Here is a 20324-nt window from a genome sequence, read left to right as displayed (position 1 = left end):
TGCCAGGCATGCTGGCACTTCATGGCACCAGAGCCCTGCACACGACACATTTATGATTGACCTTCACTTGGCAGGTGGGGAAACTGAGGATCAGAAAGGCAGACCTGTGGTCTCCCAGGTCCATGCTTCCATTCAGAGCACTCTGCCCTGGGAGTGGTAGAGGACACACAGGGACAGTTTGGTACCAAGGACACCGGGCTCCAGGAAGGTACTCAGGGCCCAGGGCTACAGAGGACGGTGGGGTGACGGGGAAGGCATCAGAGGAAGCGGCTGTGAGTTGTGCCAAGGGAGATTACGTCACCTCCCCATTTGAGTATGGTGCTGTTGGCAAAGCTGCTCCCAGCAGGGATTAGGCCAAGACGACATTAACAGACTCTCCGTTCCAAGAGTAGCGCGCCCATCATCACCCTCAATAATAAATACGCTGAGTCAAAGGAACCAAGGCCCTGTTGTATAATGAAAAGACTGTCTTGGGAGGAAAGGCTTGGACAGGCAGATTTATGAAATGCAGGGACAAATATTACTTATTTGCCAGAACACAGCGGAGTTAACGCCATTTTGAATAACTTGTTTACCCAGTGATCGTGTGATTGATGAACACCAAAAGGCTCTCGGCATAAAACTGAAGTTTGAAACAGCTGGCATATTTCTAGATCTGATTATGGTCACCATTGCAGTATAAGGAAGTAAATCAATTTAAATGATCTTGTAGGGGAAACAAGGTACAATAAATGGGCTAATTAATAGGTGTGGGTGTTTAAAAAGCCCTTTCCATCTCTGAGGAAAAAAAAGAGAAATAATTATTTCAAGGTTGACCTGAGGTTTTTTTAAAAAAAAAACAAAACAAAAGGTAAGTAACCTATTTATTTTCTCAGTTAAATAAGAGATCAGTGCCTACCTGGCTGTGGAGACCTGCCCTACTGGTTCAGAGTCCCTCATCCAGCAAGAGGCTGGCCTCTGTCCTCCACGTACGTACCCTCCTGACCCACCTCTCTGGCCTTTGCAGGTCCTCCTGTCTTGACTCTCCCCTCCTGGTCTCCTTCTAGCCATTTCCCCACCCTGCTGTCCCCAGCTCCCCACTCTCTCCCGAAGCCTCCAGCACACAGCCCTTTGTCTTAATAGCACAGAGCATCCTCCTGACTAAAAGCGAGAAGGGAACTTTAGGAATGATGTTGCCCAGTTCTTGTAGTATAAATGAGCAAATTGGGGGTCAGAGAGGTTGAGAGTTTTGTCCAAGTTCACAGAAGGAAATCCCACCGCAGCCCTGGGTGGTGCCTGACACAGAGGAGCTTGGAAATCAGGCTGGTGCCATGTGCTGGCCTGGACACTACCCTCCCCACCTTGCCTCCTGACCCTGGGGCAAAGATCGCGTCTAACCTGCAGAGTGGTGGCAGGTTGAAATGCAGCAGCCTGTGACTCCCCTGTGAGGGCTGCTGTGGCCTCCGCCCACCTCCCTCGGATTTCCCGGGTCATTGTCACTATGGGAAAGGGAGAGCAAGTGGCCTGCAGAAGGGCAGGTTGGGCCAGAACAGATCCCATGGGATGGTCCTCTGGATATTTCTGTAGATGAATGGGTCATGGGCACAGAGGTTAAATGGCTGGCCGCAGCCCACACACCCAGTAGCAGAGAGACAGGTTGGAGGGAGGCAACCCAGTCTCGTGGCTTCAGCATCAGCACTGGTCCTGGATGACAGTTTTGGAGGAGGCCATCTGTACAGGTCAGGGTTCTCCAGGGAAACAGAACCAATAGGACACATCGAGACAGATTTACTGTGAGGGCTGGCTCACTCAGTGGCAAGGCTGAGGAGTCCCATGATCTGCTGATGCTGGGGGCCCAAGAGGGCTGGCGGTGTGGCTCCTGGGCAATATGAAGGCCCCAGAACTGGGGAGAACGGGTGGTGTAAGTTCTGATCAGAGTATGAAGGTCAGAGAACCAGAACGCTGAGGTCCCAGGGCAAAAGAAGAGAGATTCCCCCTCCTCTGCCTTTTTGTTCTTTGTTCTGTGACCTCAGTGAAGAGATGGTGCCTGCCCAGCTTGGGGAGGGCAGCTCCTCTACTCAGCCCACTGAGCTGAGAGATGCTCATCTGTCACAGACACACCAGAAGCAGTGTCACCTGATATCCTTTAGCCCATCACACCACCCTTGACAGCACCAGCAGGCCCATCTGGGTCACTGCCTATGGTTCTGAACCCTGGAGCTGCTGGGGTGCAGGGACCCCTAGTCATAGGACTCCTCAACCATCCCTGGCCCAGGTCCCTAGATGTGTAGGCTGTTGTGTTCCTGCTTGACAGAAGTGCCAGGGCGGCGGGGCTCCAGCTGTGTAGACGTCTGGACCCACATTTGCAGTGCTCACCATCTTCCCTCCCCATCCAAGGTCCACAGAGGACCCCATTGCCCTACGGGTTCTCTGTACCACCCCAGAGGAAAGGGAGCGAGATGGTAGCTCCCTACTGCTCCCCCAAGTCAGAACACCCTAGAGAGGCACAGACAACAGGGCAAAAATGCTCCCATGCCCACCCTGCACGCTGGCTGGATAGCAGGAGCCAGGGGAAGTCACCTCCAATCCACAACCTGCTCCCAGGCCCGTGAAGGGGTGTGGGGGGCTACAATTTAGCAGTTTTGCAAGGAAAGGATCCAGGTGAGAGCCCAGTGATCACAGGGCTTCTGAAATAGGTGTGAACAGCTCACGTCACAAAGGGCCCCCCAACACACACACACACACAGCCATCTATACACAGCAGCCCCAGAAACGCTTCTTTATTCAAGCCCACATGTGCAGCAGCCCCCAACCACATCAGGCCCCTCCCGCCAAGCCCAGTCCCACCTTGCCCACACCTGTGCTCTGGCCTCCCCACCCCCCAAGGAAAGGCATGCCCCCACGAGGTCCAGCTCAGCTCCGGAGCCAGCTCCTGCAGGTCCACCTCAGTTTCTGAACTTGCCCAGCAGTGGCTTCGAGGGCCACGCCCCCAGGCCCTGCTGGTCCAGAAGGAGAGACAGCTGCCGGCGAGCCTCCTGGTAGGGCCCAGCCTGGGGCAGGAGACAGGAGGTAGGGTGAGAGGCACAACCAGGGGTGACAGGCATGTCAATGGGTGGGGTGGGGGTAAAGGAAGGTGGGTGCTAGCAGGCACAGGGTACAGGAGAACCCAGAGAAAGAGGGCTGGAGAGGAAGGGACTGACCTTGGCAGCCTCGTAGGTCTTCAAGGCCAGGAGGTGGGGCTTCCCCAGGGCTTGGGCAGCCTGGCGAAAGGCCCTGAGGAAGGCGGCCTTGCAGAGGCGGGAGGGTGGCCCAAGGATGGTGCTGGGTGAACAGAAGATGCCATGGAGGCCAGAGAGGAGTGATGGGCCCAGCAGGGTCACTCCATGCCCTCACACCACCTCTCTGCCTGCAGTGACCGTGATTGTGACCATGTGCAAAGTCACAGGGCAGGCAGAGCTGCCAAGTGGCTGAGCCAGGGTTAGAACCAGGAGTAGCAACCCTCTCTGTGCTCTCATCCTACTGCAGGGAGATGGGGCCCCCTCATCCCAGCCCCAGGGGCCCTTCTCACTCGGCCTTCACACGCCCAGTGGCCACATCCACGACCTCAATGTGAGGGTCCCCCAGACTCCAGTTGAGGCTCAGTCCATGGCAGCTGTTGGGGGTGGGCCCGGAGGGGGCCACTGGGGGCCCGGTGAACAGGTGCAGAGTGGTGCGGATGTAGGGAGGGGGCAGGCCCGGCCCTAAGGCCCCATCCAGGCTGGGCCGGCTGTGGATGGCCCTGCTGAGTGTTGAGGGGTCATGGCAGGGATCAGCTGTGGGTCAGAAGGAACAGGACAAGCTGAGCCACCTGCACACTCTCCCAGCCCACCCAGAGCCCACGCTGACCCATGCTAGAGCCTCACCCAGGACGAGACTGGTGCTGTAGAGTGGGGGCAGGAAGTGGGCCAACAGGGCACCACCCAGCCCCAGCACGGCCCAGCGTGCCAGCTTGTCACTGGCCGAGAGGCAACCTACATGGGTGTCATGGAGCGCAGGGGCCACATAGCACACAGGCTTCAGCTGCCCGCCAATGTGGGCCTGCAGGCGGAAGGGTGTGCCATGGGAGAGGCTGCCTTCTGAAGCTGAGGGCAGGCTGCCGAGGTGGGGGGTGGGGGGAACAAGAACACCAGGGTCAGAGTGTTCCTCTGACCCCCAGCCCTGTCCAGCAGCCCAATCAAGGGAGCCCAGGGCCCACATACTAGATGTCGTGGGCTGCTCCCTTGGGGGTGTTGCTGACATAGAGGTGCAGGAAGATTCGGGGCTTGAGGGCAAAGGGAGGCCCGGGCCCAGGCTGGGGGGCCAGCACAGACCGCTCCTTGCCCTTGGGGCCTCCCTTCGTGGCCAGTAGGAGCTGCCGGAACAAGAACCTGGAAATGACAGGTAAAGGACAGTTGGGGCCACCATGTGCAGAAAGGGGCTGCAGCAGAATACCAACCCAACCTGCCCCTCACCTCAACAGGGCACGGCGGGCGACCACCAGTGCGTGGCAGTCATGGAGCTGCCGGCCCGAGAACTCCAGCCAGCTGGCACAGCTGCTGCTGCCCGTGCCCAGTGCCACCAGCTCATAGATCTCCTTGGAGTAGCCTCTGGCACCTGGGATCTCTGAGCAGGGACAGGCAGAGAGGCCCAGCCTCAGGCAAGGGGCCCAATGGAGACCTTCCAAGGGGAGGGGGGCTGGGGCAATCCCTACCCCTCTCCAGGATGACTGCAGCCACAGTCCCCTTGCAGGCCCGGTACGGCGAGTTCTCATCCAACAAGCAGTCAAAGCCGGCGCTAACCACAGCCGCACAGCGCTGCTCATGGGTCAGGATGTTCTCTACGCAGGGGTAAGAGGGTGCAGGTGGGGATCCCACAGACCACGCCTTCCCCCTGACACCAGAATCTGGGTCAAGAGCCACCTACCTACACTCAGGGAGGCAAGTAGAGGCTGGCTGGGAGACTTGGGGGCATCTGTAAGGGGGAGGGGAGAGGGCAATCGCCATGAGCACTGGGGTCTGCCCTCCCATCCTTAGGGGGAGGGAGGGGATGTTATCATCATCCAGAAAGGGAAAGCTCCACGAGCCGCTCCATTAGCCATTCCTGTCCAGTGTGGGCAGGACTTCAAGGACATGAGAACAGGGGTTAGCACATGTCCCCCTTCCCAGATCCCGGTAGATAGATCCTGAGGCCCGGATGGTCCATGACACAACCCACCCCTGATATACATGTACACACAGAGCAGCCTCAGGGTAGACTACAAATCTCAGGCCTCTTGTGCTCACCTAGGGCAGGGTTACTTGGCTGGCTGTCACCTGTGCTCTCCAGCTGACTCCGGATGTAGCAGAGGGCAGACAGAGCTGCCTGCTGCTTGGCATCTGTCTTGCTATTGGAGGTACATGTGGGGCAGACCATCCCATCTAGCTCCACATACACGGAGAAGGTGGAACAGGGACCTGGACCTGGGGAAGAAGCGGGTGACAGGAGAGCCCCCTGGCCTTCAGCCCGGTGTGGGCCCTTTTTAGGAGGAGGGTTCCACACCTATCCCCCTCCCCTTGCCAGAGCCATAGCAGCTCTCACTTACATTTCCACCTGACATCAAGGACAACGAGAATAACAACCCTAACTGCCCTCCTTAACCATGGACTCCAACCACGCCAGGCATATCGCTTCCGAAAAGGTATGAATGACTCCATTTTTACAGCTGTGGCACAGAGGGTAGGCAGTTTGCCAGAGGCAGTGACAAGACTTGAATCCAGGTCCACCTCCAGTGCCCATGCTACCCTGTTCTCAGGATGAGGGCCCTAAGCACACTGTATAGCATTCTGCCTGGCACCAGACACATCACTTTATATTTGAAGAGTTTTTTTCTATCAAATATTAGATGTAATGTGTAACACAGAGACAGATGAAAAATCTTAGAACTGGGATTTCTTGGCCAAAGGGTATAAACTTATTAAGTTCATAATACTTGCTGCTAAATTCTCAAAAAGACTGCCTTTTAAGAAAGGAACCTATTTCAGCCTTCCTCACTAGTACTGAGATTCATCTACTTTAAAATGGCATCAAAACCAGCAACTACAGATACAGGTAGGTGCACTGTTGGCATTAGAAGCCACCATGGAGCAGCCATCACAGCAGGAACTGAATCTGGAAGCATCAATGGGTGATTGATGTCCTGAAATCACGTGATATGGGGGCAGGCTATTTACAGGGTCTCTAAATGTCTCCCCTCAAATGACTTAGGAAGCACAAAGGAGAAAGTGAAGACACCTGGCAGAAGCCTAATCAATCCCGCACAGTTGACACTGGCGAAGGATAAGGAGATCACAATTGGACATCACCCGGTAACAGAGCCTGAGCCAGTTCCGTGGAAACTGGCTAACCCAAGTTGAAGGACATCTACAAGCCCACTGGCCCTTACTTTTCAAAAACATCACTGTAAAAAAACAAAAACAAAAACATCATTGTACAAGACAAAGACAGGCAGGAATTATTTCAGATAAGAGAAAATTAAAGAGGTGTGACCGTTGTCTTCCGGTAGGGAAAAATGGCCATGAGAGGCATTTGAGGGACAAGTGGTAAAATCTGAATGTCAATAGCAATTAGGTGATGGTGTTCTATCAATGTTCCAACTCCAGTTTGATAAATGTACTATAGTTATATGAGGTGTCCTCATTCTTAAGAAATACACAGTAGGCTCAGCGCCTGTAGCTCAAGTGGCTAAGGTGGCAGCCACATACACCAGAGCTGGCGGGTTTGAATCCAGCCCGGGCCTGCCAAACAAGGACAACTATAACCAAAAATAGCAGGGTGTTGTGGCGGGTGTCTATAGTCCCAGCTACTTGGGAGGCTGAGGCAAGAGAATTGCTTAAGCCCAGGAGTTGGAGGTTGCTCTGAGCTATGATGCCACAGCACTCTACCCAGGGTAGAAAAAAAAAAGAAAGAAAGAAAGAAAGAAAAAGAAATATACACTAAAGTGTTTAAGGATAAATGACAATGGTGTCTGCAATTAACTTTATTTTTTTTTTTGAGATAGTCTCACTATATCACCCTCTGTAGAGTGCTGCAGCATCACAGCTCACAGCAACTTCAAACTCTTGGGCTCAAGCGATCCTCTTGCCTCAGCCTCCGAAGTAGCTGGGACCATAGGTGCCCTCCACGACACCTGTCTATTTTTTGTTGCAGTTGTCATTGTTGCTTAGCTGGCCCAGCGGGTTGCGAACCGCCACTGTCAGTGTATGTGGGTGGCGCCATAACCATTGTGCTATGGGCGCCATGCAATTAACTTTCAAATTAAAACTATGAGCTGGGGGACTGGGAGGTATGTGTGGACACAGAGGAAAGAAAACAGTAATGATTATGCCTCTATACGGTGCATACAGACAGTATTGCCCTTACCAAACTATGCATAATAATGTCTTTAAGACAGGGGATAGGCCCTCATTCAGGGATCTCCAGCGCTGGCGTGGCAACTGTAATTGAGAGTAACTGACCCTTTTAACACACGCTGCTCCCAGCAGGGTCTATCTCGAGGCCCCAGGCTGAGGTCTGGCTCATGCCCCTCTCTGGCCACGTGTCAGACCACTGTCAGCCTGCCCCAGACTCCCCTCCTTTCGTCTTGTGACTCAGGCATCCCCTGGTGACTTCGCTCCTGTCCTCGGATTCCCAGGCCCTGCCACCTGGCCTCACCTGCCGTCTGGTCCTCTCGGAAGGTCAGCGGCATGTCCCGACTGGCCGCGTACTGCGTGAGCAGTGCCACCGCCTGGCCTGGGGGCGGGTCCTCCAGCGGCAGGCTCAGCCGGCGGGCGGCCGGGGGGAAGTCCCCTGCAGGCCCTGCGGGTGGGATGGAGACCCTCGGGGACCTCCCCACCAAGCCCCCCAAATCTTCCCTGGCCGGGGCTGCCTCTAGTTCCACGACTCCGGCCTGCGCCGAGGCCTGGGGCTTCCCGCCCCGCTCCTCGTCATCCTCCGCGGGGCGGGCGGGCGCGGGCTCCCAGGCGTCTTGGCCCACGCTGGCCGACGGTCGCCAGGGTCCTGACCCAGGACTGATCTGCAACGACGCCGCCAGGCGAGGCTTCCTGCGGCCGCCGTCGTCGGCGCCCAGGGACAAACTGGCCGAAAAAGACATGGCCCAACTCAAGGGCCAGCGCGGCAGCGAGACCCGATCTGGCGCTGCCTGCGCCCTATTACACGCGCGGGGCGGGTCCCCAGCGTGGGGAGCACGCGGCCAACAGCGCTCGGCCAGGTCCAGTCCGCGCCATCCAGCTGGCCAATGAGAACCCGCAGAGCTGTGGCGGGCAGTGCGCCCGGCCAATTGGAAGGCCAGTCTCCCAGCCGGTGGGGCTCTGGGAGAAGCGCTGATGGGCTGTTCCCTTCTGCCTTTTCTCTAGCCTTTGGTGGTCCTGGAGGGTGGGGACAGAGGGATTGTGGGCTCATGAAGCACAGCCCAGCATGTCCAGGGGTCCTCATCCTATAAATGAAAACGTTCACCTTGTAGCAGCCCCACAGAATTCTTAGAACCCACATTTTAAAACTTCGCTTTAGGCCTTTGAGAGCCAAACAGAAGTGAAGTGCTCTCAAAATTAGCCGTTGTGAGCCCTGACTTTCCCTGTCCAACTTTGCCTCGGCTCACACAAATACCACCAGACCACAGTGCTTTGACATGGGGAGCCAGGGATGAGGGGGAATAGAAAAAATTAGAGGAAGTCGGGGTGAGACCAGTTTGCATAAGGCCTACTGTGATGCAAGGAGTATTTGCTGGAAGGGGGCTTCTTCGGACTTAACGCAGAGCCTTACGGTGGCCAGTTAGTTACTGGGAAAAGATTTCCAGTTCAGTGTCTGTGGGGTGTGTGGCGGTAGCTGTCGCTGCTGCTGCCGTTTGGGCCTGAACACGTTCACAGGATTGTGGCAGGAGGGTTGCTGCGGCGTGTGGGGAACAGTTGGTAGAATCTGGAATCTTCGCCTTGGGGAGAGCAGGTGTGGTGGGCTGGGTGGATTCAACCTCCCCAACATTTCAAGGACCGGCATCAGGAAGAATAATTCCATTTGTGTGTGCGTGTGGCCCAGAAAGCAAAATTAGACCTAGGAGAGAGCGGGGACCTCACACAGGTGTTCAGAAATGGAATGATGGCGTCATATAGGGTCGCGAAACCTAGAAACATCCTCCAAACGCCCACAAACAAATGACGTATTCATACAACAGAATGTTACTCAGTAACTTAAAAAGAAAGAACCTGCTACATGCACAACTGGGTGAATCTCGCAGGCACGTGGGGTGACAGAAACCAGGCACATTCTCTGTGAGATTCCATCTATGTCAAGTTCTTGAACTAGCAGAACCAGTCTAAGGTAATAAGAGTCAGAATAGTGGTTACTTCCTGAAGGAGATATGGACCAAAAAGTCGCACCAAGGAATGTTCTTGAGTTATGTAAATGTTTTGATCTGGGTGTTTATGTGGGGTTGTATGTATGTAAAAACTCAATAAGCTTGTTCGCTTAAGACTTAAGCACATTACTGCATGTTAAGTTTATGTCAAAAACAAAGGCAAACTGATAACTGCTTATTCAGAGCAAAGAAGGATGGAAGCGATGGAATTGGCCCCCCAGTGCAGAAGCTAATTGAGAGGCTGATAAGAGCGATGTGCAATACTAGTGTGACAGGCAAAATAATGCCCCCCCCCAAGGCATCTGTATCCTACCCCCAGAACCTATGAATATGTTATTTGGCAAGGGGAAATTAAGGTTTTTAATTGGCTGGCTTTAAAATGGGGGAAATTATCCTGGATTATCTGGGTGGGCCCAGGGTAACCACGAGGGTCCAAAGGTGGAGAAGACAACAGAAGAGTAAGAACCAAAGAGAAGGCATTGCGAGAAAGATTCCATTGGCCATGACTGGCCTTGAAGATGTACAGGGGCTGTGAACCAAGGAATTCAGGGCAGTTTCCAGAAACTGGAAAAGGTGAGACAATGGACTGTCCCCTAGAGCCTAGAGGAAGGAACACAGACCTGCTGACATCTTGATTTTGGCCCAGTGAGACCTTGTGTCAGACTTCTGCTCTCCAGAACTATGAGATAGTGTGTTGTTTTAAGCCACTGCTTGGGGTAATTTGTTACAGCAGCAATGGGAGGAAACTAGTATTTCTTTAATTATTTTTTTCATACATACCCCTTAAAATAAATTCAACAAACTAGGTAGCCCAATTTTTTTTTTTTTTTTGTAGAGACAGCATCTCACTTTATTGCCCTTGGTCACACAGCTCACAGCAACCTCCAACTCCTGGGCTTAGGCGATTCTCTTGCCTCAGCCTCCAGAGTAGCTGGGACTACAGGTGCCCGCCACAACGCCTGGCTATTTTTTTGTTGTTGCAGTTTGGCTGGGGTGGAATTCGAACCCACCAACCTCAGTATATGGGGCCGGCATCCTACCCCCTGAGCCACAGGTGCTGCCCTAGGTAGCCCAAATTTTTAATCACAAGTTTAAATAGTTAAAAAGGATATAATTTCTGATTTATTATATGTTATAACCATCCTTTAAATATATTTTCACCAAAGCCATAGAGATGCAGGCTTAACTCAACTCCCATTTATGAGAAGTATACTTCAGATTTCCTAATTGGCAAAGCCCTTCCTCATGGTCAAACCACTCAGCTAAATCAAACTTACTTCCTATCGGGTCAATGGTGACATTTATGATTGCACAAGCTTATTTTAAGCAACACACATACACATAAACACTGTCGCCATCACCTGGGAATTTAGAAAGGCAAGTTATGGGGCCGCACCCCAAACCAACCAAATCAGAAACCATGTTTTAACATGCCCTCCGGGTGCTGCTAATGCACTCTTGATCTTGAGAATTCCTGCTTAAGCTCTCTCTGCCTGACCAACCCCGGGAAATCCTCACACACTCCCTCCTCTTAGGATTTAAGTCCTGCCGACTAATAAAGTGCTTGACTTATGGGCGGTGGGGGCTCGATAAGTTTTGTTGAATGATTAATTCAATACTCACAACAACCGTATTAGATAGGAAGTTGGTGCAGCAGATAAGGGATTGGAACCGATGCCCTGCCCCCACCCGCTGCCCTCCACTGTTAGGACTTGATGGGACTATTTCTGAAGCCCGGGCGCCTCCTACAGGCACGTTCCTCCTCCTCCCAGGAGAGGGCGCTCCAGGACCCTAGAGAGGCCGGAGTGGAGGAGGGACTTCCTGTCACGCAGGAAGTACTTCCCGCCACACCCGGAAACTCGTTAGTTGCTGCTGCGGAGGTTTTCCGGTCCTGAGCGCGGGAGCTTGGATGCATCCTTAGGTGGACCTCGTGGTGGCAAGGTCCGGCGAACTTCAGTCCGACGCGCGTTTCCCAGACAAGCACGACGAGGTCCGGGCCGCGTAAGTGCATGCGCAGCCCTCCTTGCGGACTGGGGATGTTTGGCGTGCAGATAAATGAGTGGAGGAACCTCCCAGATCTCCCGTCCTTTGCGACAACCCCACTTTTTGCTGTACCTGGCCAAACGTCAGTGAGAACCCGACTCAGTTCTGCAGTCTCGGAGGTCTAAAGGGGCCTAGGGAACCTACTGCGAGGGCGGAATGCTTGCCAGGGGAAGTCGAGGCTGCCTTGTCTGGGGGCTTTTCTAAGGTCCTGGAATCCACTGACGCCCCTGCTTGCCTGGGTTTCTTTCGGGCTGTTTCGTTCCTTTCTCCTCTCATTAATTCATTGAGTGATTTGTTCTTTCCCTTGTTTGTATTTGCTTATATGTATTGTTACCATTGTGAAGCATGTTGAGCAAGAGCCCAAAGGAGGTCAGTTTGGAGCCCAGGCACCAAAGTTGAGCTGAAGACTGTTCATTTATCAGGGATGCAGCCACTTCTGGGAGGCTTGGATGCTCCTTAACTGCAATTGATTCAGTCCTACAATAGCCTTGTCAAGGATTCACTGACCCTTTCTCCTTCCTTGTTACTGTTCTTTTCTGTCATAGAAAAGAAAATGAAAGCAGCAGCCAAACACTACGCATTCAGGAATCACTAAGTTGCAGTCCCTGCCCTCAGCTCACAGTCTAGTGAAGGAAATAGGGTATTCAGATAAACTACAATTAGAATGAGACTGACTTATGCCCTGAGGAATGTCTTATTCATTCATTTGGCAAATACACATATTTACCAGAGCTGTGTGGTAGGCAGTGCCAAGTGCATGCACATGGGGAGGTTACAGAATGAACTGATGAAATGAAGTGTAAGCTCCATCTTTGCTTAGTAAGACTGTAATGCTGGTGTTTGCTTCTGCATATACAGGAGAATAGTGGTTCAGAGCCCCAACCCTGAGTTGGATGAGGATTAAGTCTTGGCTGTGGCCGTTACTGTACAAACTGTAGGACTTGAGCAAGATACCCTCTTCTGAGCCTTCGTTTCCTAAACTCTAAAACAGTGGTGACAGAAAGGTAGATAAAGCACTTAGCCTTGTGTCTGGCAGATGCTGACTGTCAGTGAGCGAGTGCTACTATTATTTTTGTTGATTAAAAAAAAGTATGGTAGGGCTGCTTTTTCTTCTAGAGGACTTTGTACTATTTACCAAAGCCCTTTGATAGGAATTTATTTTTACTGAACACAATGTATTTTCTGTGAGGCACAGTGCTTGACAGTAAGAAGGCAGATGAATGAGGTTCAATTCCTGGCCGTGGAGAAACTAGAGCTTAGTCTTGGAGTGTCGTCTAGGAGCACAATTCCAGTGTTTATGAGCTGTGAGAGAAGCTGACCCCTCACCACCTGTCTGATTTTATTTCCCACCACTCTCCTCATTGTTCACTCTGTGGCCACCTAGCTGTTTATCACTTTCCTGCTCCAAGACTTTTACACTTGCTTTAATTTTCTACTTGGAAGCCCTCTTCCCAGATGCATGCATGGCCCCCTCCCTCATTAAGTGTAGTGCTCAAATGCCACCTTTTGGACAAGGCTTTCCCTGGCTGCCATTGCTGAAACCACACCCTCACCCATCACCATCCCTTCTCTCATGGATGGGTGGGTGGTTTTAAGATAGCACTTATTCCCAATAACTGAGTAAAAAATCAATTCAGAAAATCAATTCAATCCAAAGACTGGTTCCTTTACTTACACTAAGTAAAAAGGTAAAAGAAAGAATTATAGTTTTACAACTTGAGCTTCTTGCAGAAGGGTCTTATTCATTCTTTCAATATCCAGCTCCTCACAATATGTTTAGCACATAGAAGCCTTTGAATAAGTATTTGTTGAATGAAAGGTTCTATTGATTAGGTTCTATATCTCAGGAAATGTTCCCTTCTTTACATTGTCTGGCAACAGTGTAAAGAAATTCAAGAAAATGCTTAAGTAGATACCAATAGCTAAAATTAGTAGCATTTTTATGTCAAAATCCCTTTGTAACTAAGCACATTATTAAGAGAAAAATCAAATAGATATTAATCTTGGTTGCAAAAATATAATCCATTACACAGAAATATGAGGGTTCAATTAAAATATAATAATATTGGAAAGCTTCCAAGGAGCAAAAGTGGTTAAAAATATTTTTACTCATCTTTGGCTTGGCCCCTGTATCTCAGCGGCTAGGGTGCCAGCCACATACACCAGAACTGGCGGTTTCGAATCCAGCCTGGGCCTGCCAAACGACAATGGCAATTACAGCAAAATTAGCTGGGCGTTGTAGTGGGCGCCTGTAGTCCTAGCTCCTTGGAAGGCTGAGGGAAGAGAATTGCTTAAGCCCAAGAGTTTGAGGTTTCTGTGAGCTGTGATGCCATGGCACTGTACTGAGGGTGACATAGGCTCTGTCTCAAAAAAAAAAAAAGAATTATTTTTTACTCACCTTTGTAAAGATTTTTATATGACAGATTAATAATCAGTCCTCATCAATTTCTACATATGCTGTGTATATGAACCAAATGTTTTCTCTTATTAACCATCACTTTTTTGTATGCCAAATGGAAAATGCAGATTTAACGTAGGAATTTCTGTGTTACATGAATTAGATATACTAAGTAGAATAGGAAGCCCATAAATGAAATGATTTTTTAGCTGATGTAAGTCATATAGGCAGGAAAGTTTAACTCCCACTGTCTTCCCTTCACTTGTCCCATTTCCTGGTGTTTTATTCATTACTCATGTAATGTTTTGTCATTAACCTAAATAAAATGATGAGACAAAAAAATATACATGGCACTTACTACTGCCTGACATTAGGTTCATATTCATTTGCTTTTTATTATTTGCTTCCTCGGGGGAAGTATATACTCTTAGCATACCTTTTCCTCTCCCCAGGAACCCTGGAAGTTATTGTCTAATTCGGTCTGTTGAGAAGGCCAGTGCAACATTTGTCCTTGTTTTCTAGGATGGACTTCCCCAGCTCCCTCCGCCCCACATTGTTCCGGACCGGCCCCCTTGGTCTGAGCGATGTCCCTGACCTGTCCTTTATGTGCAGCTGGAGAGATGCATTGACCCTGCCTGAGTCCCAGCCCCAGATCTCTGAGGTGAGGATGGAAGGAGGGGTCTTGACATTCCTGGCAGCTCTGGGCAGGGCTTCTTCATTTGGTCCCCTTGTGTATGTAACATTCACATCACTTGGCAAGGATGCAGAGGGTGGCAGTAGCATGAATCTACTGAGACGCAGGCTGAGACAGAGTGCCCTCCTTTGGGGCACCTGGAACACTGCTATCCGTAAGGGGTTTACTTACAGGCTCCATTAGATCCTGGGGATACAGTGTGAGTGAGTCAGTTGATTCCCACCCTCCTGAAACTGAGAGGTAGGTTGTGTGAGAGGAAGAAACAAACAGACCGGTGGATGAAATAATTGTGGTCATTGCTGGCTCCTTTGTCCCCTGAGTGTCTGAGCTGAGATGTCTCAATGCAGCCCAGCAATGGGAAGTGGAGCAGACTTCCAGGCTCCCAGAGTGAGTGAGGGCAGGGCCTCCTGAATGACATGAGTATCCACTGGGCACAGCGGCCATTAATGGCATGGGGAGCTTCCTCCGTGAAGAGCCAGTGCAGGTGGAGCTCACACACACAGACTCTGGAGTCAGGATGCCTGGGTTCAAATCCCAGCTCTTCTCTTTACTGCCCTGTCTTCTAGGCCAAGTGACAGCCTCCCGGGGCCTCACTTTCTTCAAAATGATGATGACAGTTGCACCAACTTTGCAGGGTTGTCATGAGGACTGGATGAGTTACTGAAAGTGCTTGCACAGTGCTTGGTCCAGGGAGTTCTCTCATTGTAATACTGTCATTGCAGTTGTGTTCCCGTCAGAGTGGGGCTCCGTTCTTGGCCAAGGATGTGGTGTGGGAGCCGGAGACCCCTGGGCCCCTCCCCCTGCTGCGTCCTGCCCCTGGTAAGGTCCCCTCCCTCTGGGCTCGCACCCTCCCCCTCCTCAGACCTTGCTCTCCCTGCCGATAGCTTCTGCTTCCACGGGGCCCCAGAACACCTGGCCCTGCTTCTGTTGCCTTTCCTGGTCCTTTGCATGATCCCCTTCTCTCCAGATCCCTGGGACCCTGGTTTGACTGCCCAAGACCTGCTTTTCCGTGGAGGATACCAGTACCGGAAGCGGCCCCGAGTCGTGCTGGACGTCACTGAGCAAGTGAGTAGGCCCACCGTGGACAGTGCTGCATGGCGTGGGGGCTGTGCTTAGTAACCTGGCCTTCTCCCCTCCCCCCAGCTCAGCCGGTTCCTGTGGGATCATGGAGACATAGCCTTTGCACCCCTGGGGAGGCTGATGCTGGAGAATTTCAAGCTGGTGGGAGCACCGGTGTGTAATCCCCATCTAACCAGGGCAGGGACGCCCCACTTCCCTTCAGGGGTGAACCCTCAGGTGCATGAGCTTGACAGGGCCTTTCCATGCAGAGCCGCTCTAAGAAGAAGACAGTGATCAGTGTGAAGAGACTGTTCCAGAACCTCGGTGGACATCAGCCGTGGGGGCAAGTGGCTAGTGAGAAAGGATGAGACGGATAGGCCCAGCTGGGGGTGGAGATGTGGCAGGAGCTGGGACGGGGACCCAGGTTTTCCCCACCTCATGCAGCCTCAGGGGAAAGGGGCCTTTAAAGCCTGGGCCCCAGGAGTCGCTTCATCCAAGTGCTCAGATAACATGAGCAGGGCTCTGTCTCTGCTTTCTCATCCACTTCCATCTGCCTGGCTTAATTGCTGGGTGGGCTGTTTTCAGGTGGCACCAAGATGGCTTATGATTCCAAGGAAGGAGTCAGTGTTCTTCCTGAGGCACCTGAAGTCCCGGGAAGGACTTTGGTTGGCTTGGCTTGGGTCTCACACCCATCTGTGAACCAGTCACTGGCAGGGACAATGGAGTACTCTTGATGGCAGGTCTGGGTCCTGTGACTGCCCCTGGGCCCTAGGCACAGGGTGGGGTGGTTTCCCAAAGGAAGACATCCTAGGTAGATCAAAACGTGTGTGCACCACACACCGAGCCTTCCTTGGGATGGGGCCCAATTCTCCTCTGTCACCACCACAATGTGAGCCTCCTGCTGTCCTCTGGTCCCCAGGTGTCCCTGGGCTTACATCACCCACCGACAGCGCCGGTTCTCCATCCTTGGGGGTGCTATCCTGGGCAAGTCGGTGGCGAGCATCTTGGCAGAGCTGCTGCGTGAGGAGCTGGCAGTGCGATGGGAGCGGCTGCTTCTGGATGAGACCTACACCGGGGGAGCTTTGGCCTGGGTGCCTGGAAGGACACCCCAGGTCGGGCAGCTGGTCTACCCTGGTGGAGGCACCCTGGACACACTGTGTATCCTTTTTTGCTGGACAGGAGATCCCAGTGGGCTTCCCTCTTACGGAGGAGGTGTTCTTGGCATGACCCAGGGGAATGGTAGAAATTTGGGGGGTTTGCAGTGACCACAGCTTTTGCACTGATCCTTAGTGAGAGGCCCAGGTTTCCAAGAGGTCAATCTGACCCCAGATAGCAACCTTGAAGTCCCAGGGTGTCCTGGACGCATCCACCTCCGAGGTCCTGTGCGGCAGGTGGTGACCTGCACAGTCCAGGGAGAAGGTGAGTCCCTTGGACACCTCTCTCTCTCACTGGCTGACCTGCTGCCGGACCCCTCACCCTCTCCGTCTTGCTCTCCCCAGCGATGCTGGCCGTCCGCTCTGACTACCACTGTGCTGTATGGAAGGTCAGTAAACAGGGGCAGCCAGCCCTTCTGCAGGTGCTGCAGGTTGAGAAGGGAGCCACAGGGATCAATCTCAGGTGAGCAGGTTAAGTCAGGCTGATCAGCACAGAGGTGGGTCTGCAAGAAGGGGCAGGTAGCCCAGCATTGATCACACTCATGTCCTGTAGCCCTCACCTGCCAGGGGAGCTGGCCGTCTGCAGCCAATCAGGAGCCGTCTGTCTGTGGACCCCTGAGGGCGGGTAATGCCCCTTTTCCTGTTCAGCATGTCCTGACCCCTTGCCCTCCAGCACCCCATCCCCCTGCTCACAGCGTGCCTTTCCCCAAGGCTGCAGGAAGTCTACAGAGACCCTGAGACCCTTGTGTTCCGGGACCCCGCTCCCTGGCGCTGGGCAGACTTCACAGCCCATCCTCGGGTGTTGACTGTGGGGGACCACACTGGAGTGAAAATGGTTGACACTCAGGTATGGTGGCAGGGGCAGGAGACCCTGGGCTGAGGGTGGCTGGGGTGAGGACAGTGGAGTAAGGACCATGGTGCAAGCATGTCTGTGGGGAGGGCTGAAACTGTATTTCCTCCAGGGCCCACCGGGCTGTGGTCTGCTGCTTTTTCGTGCGGGAGCAGAAGCATCATGCCAGAAAGGAGAACGTGTCCTGCTCACACAGTACCTGGGGCAGTCCAGCCCTGATTCTCTACCCCCCACCCTCCACCTCATCTGTACTCAGGTGAGCGACACTCTGCCCTGTGCTCTGTCTCAGCCATGTACTTGAGCCTGCTGCTCTGCTGGGCCTACACAGCTACCGGCGAAACTAGACTACACACCCTGATGAACCTGGGCTAACCACGAGTTCTGCAGGGTGCTGCTTGGCATGTGGGGAGGGCCTCCTGGGAGCTGACATCTTAGCATGGCTTGAGTGTGACTAGGGATGGAGCAGGTGCAAGGCATCCAGGCCTGGGCACCTGTGCAAAACTCCTGCCATGTTTGGGAGCAGGGGAGGAGGATCTGGGATGTTGGTAGGTGTCTGAAGCACAGGGGCAGGAGAGAGTGGGGTGGCACAGGAAAGCAGGTGGGCTCCTATGTGACAAGCCACCTCACCCCTGCCCCACTTCTTCCTTGGACCCTCAGTTCTCACTCTACCTGGTAGACGAGCGCCTGCCCTTGGTGCCCATGCTAAAGTGGAATCATGGCCTCCCCTCCCCACCCCTGCTGGCCCGGCTGCTGCCTCCACCCCAGCCCGGCTGCCCACAGCCCCTGATTCTGGCAGGCCAGGGTGGGCAGCTGCAGCTGCTGCCCATCACAGGTGAGAATCCGGGTAAGGGCTGGGGTGTGTGGGAAGATGGGCAGGGTGGACCTGGCTGGGTCTCAGCTGCCTGTCTTTCCTCAGGAGGTGAAGCGTCTACACCCCGGTTGGCAGGGCCCCCCCAGTCTCTTGCCTCCAGGAGAGACTCCCTCTCTGCATTTCCTCTGCTAGAACCCAAGAGCCAGTGGCAGCTGGAGGAGCGTCTGAAGGCACCAACCATAGGTATAAGAGGCAGGGGAGTGGGCTGGGGCTGCTTGGGTGAAAGCCTCCCACCCTGTAGGTCTTACAGGGGGTGTCATTCCCTTCTCCAGGTCTGGCCACTGCCATCCCGCCCCCGGCCTCCAGGCCAGGCATGGTGCTCTTCCAGCTCTCAGCGGCAGGAGACATCTTCTACCAGTACCTCCGCCTGCAGGAGGACTCTGCCAGAGACGCTGGGCCTCCTGGCGACCCCAGGCCAGAGTGTCCCACCCCCACGGTTTCCTGGACCCCCCAAGACACTGCCTGCTGCAGCCAGTGGCTGAAGATCCTTCTGGAGGTCCCCCCAGACCGCCCTACATGGGCTGTACCCACCTTTTTCCACCAGCAGCAGCTGAGCCGCATGGAGCTGCAGAAGGATGGGGGGAAATTGCTAGAGGCTCTGCGGGAGGCCATGGCCAAAGGGCGGCTCCTACAGCAGAGGGATCTGGGCCCACTCCCCACAGCAGAGCCACCTCCCACACCTGAGTCCAGCCCAGATGAGCTCAGTGAGCGTCTGGGGGAAGCCTGGGAAGGCCGAGGGGCTGCCTGGTGGGAGAGGCGCCATAGCAGGACTTCAGAGCCTGGGAAACAGCTCAAGCGGCCCAAGCGCCGGACTCAGCTGTCCAGTACATTCTCCTCGCTCAGTGGCCACCTGGACTCCTTGGATGCCACTAGCCCACCTCCTAGCCCAGACTGGACATCTGCCAAGGCCAGACCTCTACCCTCAGCGACTCCGCCCTCCCAGGAGCTGACTCCAGATTTGTGGGCCCAAGGCATCCCATCAGAGCAGCGGCGGAACTCCCAGGACTCCACGGCCAAGCTGCCCCTCAAGAGGGATACCCCGTCCCAGCAGCAGTCTCTCCAGAACCATGTGGCCAAGCTGCCACTCCAAAGGAACACTCCAGAACATGCTGCCACAACCTCTTCTCAGGCCTCTAGCATCCGGGCCACCCACTCCTGGCTGCACACACCTGTCCCCTCAGGTTCTCAGCCCCACCGGAAGAAGCCTCGAATGGGCTTTTGAGCAGGCTGGCAAGCCCTCACTCTCCTTCTGACCATCTGTGCCGTCCACAGTGGAAACTCGGGAAACAGGCAGCTCCACAGGGCAGCGCTTTCCACCCTCAGAAGGCCATTGTGATTATGAGCCAAGTTGGAGGAATGGGGCAGGAAAATAGTAATATTTTACGTATCTGTCTGAAGGTGATCCCAAAAGGCAAGTTGGAAGGTCCTGGTGGGCCTGTCTCGGGGCCAGAGTGGCTGCACTGCCAGTTCTCTCCAGGAGACGCAGGGTAGCTTCAGGAGTCTCAGCTCTCCTGTGAGACGGGGCAGCAGGGCCAGTGCCCGGGTGTGGTGAGGGTGGAGGGGCTGGGGATCTGCTCACACTGGGCAAGGCCGCGGGAGGCAGCACAGTAGCTGTCAGCAGCCATGCTTGGGGTTGATTGGCACTTGTCGGTCTCCGCTGTGGTCTGATGTTTTGCACAGGTAGACACTCTGGGGCCAGGGTCAGGGGTTGAGTAAACTTGCTGCCGGCTATCAACTGTTGCGCTCGTGTTTCTTACCCTGGACAGTGTCCCTACTGCTGTCTGCACACCACGTCCAGTCGCTTCTGACTTCTCTAGCTCTGGGGAGGGTGCTGCTCCCCTGTGGAGAAAATGCCCACTCAAAATTTTACGGG

At 53.7% G+C, this 20324-nt stretch overlaps 2 protein-coding genes across 4 annotated transcripts; one reads left to right on the top strand and one right to left on the bottom strand.

The window, feature by feature from the left end:
- Nucleotides 1-2763: 2763 nt before the first annotated feature.
- Nucleotides 2764-11127, bottom strand: ADAD2 (adenosine deaminase domain containing 2). The gene is made up of 11 exons (XM_053565848.1): nucleotides 11006-11127; nucleotides 7687-8467; nucleotides 5280-5456; nucleotides 4921-4968; nucleotides 4709-4834; nucleotides 4470-4620; nucleotides 4218-4385; nucleotides 3882-4111; nucleotides 3548-3791; nucleotides 3180-3300; nucleotides 2764-3029 (listed from the first exon to the last, which is right to left on the bottom strand). Exons 2-11 carry the CDS (start codon nucleotides 8123-8125, stop codon nucleotides 2925-2927), a joined length of 1809 nt encoding a protein of 602 aa, XP_053421823.1. The 5' UTR covers nucleotides 8126-8467; nucleotides 11006-11127; the 3' UTR covers nucleotides 2764-2924.
- Nucleotides 11128-11246: 119 nt separating this feature from the next.
- TAF1C (TATA-box binding protein associated factor, RNA polymerase I subunit C) lies at nucleotides 11247-20173 on the top strand. 3 transcript variants are annotated; one of them, XM_053553469.1, is made up of 15 exons: nucleotides 11247-11383; nucleotides 14346-14484; nucleotides 15240-15336; nucleotides 15485-15582; nucleotides 15661-15750; nucleotides 15846-15919; nucleotides 16496-16734; nucleotides 16879-16995; nucleotides 17076-17193; nucleotides 17284-17355; nucleotides 17442-17577; nucleotides 17693-17836; nucleotides 18238-18412; nucleotides 18497-18634; nucleotides 18724-20173. In XM_053553469.1, the coding sequence occupies exons 2-15, from the start codon at nucleotides 14347-14349 to the stop codon at nucleotides 19671-19673; spliced, it is 2586 nt and encodes an 861-aa protein (XP_053409444.1). In that variant the 5' UTR covers nucleotides 11247-11383; nucleotide 14346; the 3' UTR covers nucleotides 19674-20173. The 3 variants fall into 3 exon arrangements, with proteins under 3 accessions (XP_053409444.1, XP_053409427.1, XP_053409436.1); XM_053553452.1 differs by lacking the exons at nucleotides 11247-11383; nucleotides 14346-14484; nucleotides 15240-15336; nucleotides 15485-15582; nucleotides 15661-15750 and having other exon boundaries at nucleotides 15765-16316; XM_053553461.1 differs by lacking the exons at nucleotides 11247-11383; nucleotides 14346-14484; nucleotides 15240-15336; ... (1 more) ...; nucleotides 15661-15750; nucleotides 17284-17355 and having other exon boundaries at nucleotides 15765-16734.
- The last annotated feature ends 151 nt before the right edge of the window (nucleotides 20174-20324 follow it).

The sequence above is a fragment of the Nycticebus coucang genome, chromosome 2 (assembly GCF_027406575.1).
Source record: "Nycticebus coucang isolate mNycCou1 chromosome 2, mNycCou1.pri, whole genome shotgun sequence".
Lineage (NCBI taxonomy): Eukaryota > Metazoa > Chordata > Mammalia > Primates > Lorisidae > Nycticebus > Nycticebus coucang.
This window is presented reverse-complemented; position numbering and strand designations above follow the sequence as displayed.

Bases quoted from the DNA above. Each gene is read 5' to 3' on its own strand.
- ADAD2 (XM_053565848.1), bottom strand. From the start codon at position 8,125: ATGTCTTTTTCGGCCAGTTTGTCCCTGGGCGCCGACGACGGCGGCCGC. The intron at 4,386-4,469 runs GTGAGGGGCAGG...TGTCATTTCCAG, and splicing joins GCCCGCCGTGCCCTGTTGAG to GTTCTTGTTCCGGCAGCTCC. The intron at 3,030-3,179 runs GTCAGTCCCTTC...CTCCTGCCCCAG, and splicing joins AGACCTACGAGGCTGCCAAG to GCTGGGCCCTACCAGGAGGC.
- TAF1C (XM_053553469.1), top strand. From the start codon at position 14,347: ATGGACTTCCCCAGCTCCCTCCGCCCCACATTGTTCCGGACCGGCCCC. The intron at 15,751-15,845 runs GTGTGTAATCCC...CTTTCCATGCAG, and splicing joins TCAAGCTGGTGGGAGCACCG to AGCCGCTCTAAGAAGAAGAC. The intron at 16,996-17,075 runs GTGAGTCCCTTG...TGCTCTCCCCAG, and splicing joins CTGCACAGTCCAGGGAGAAG to CGATGCTGGCCGTCCGCTCT.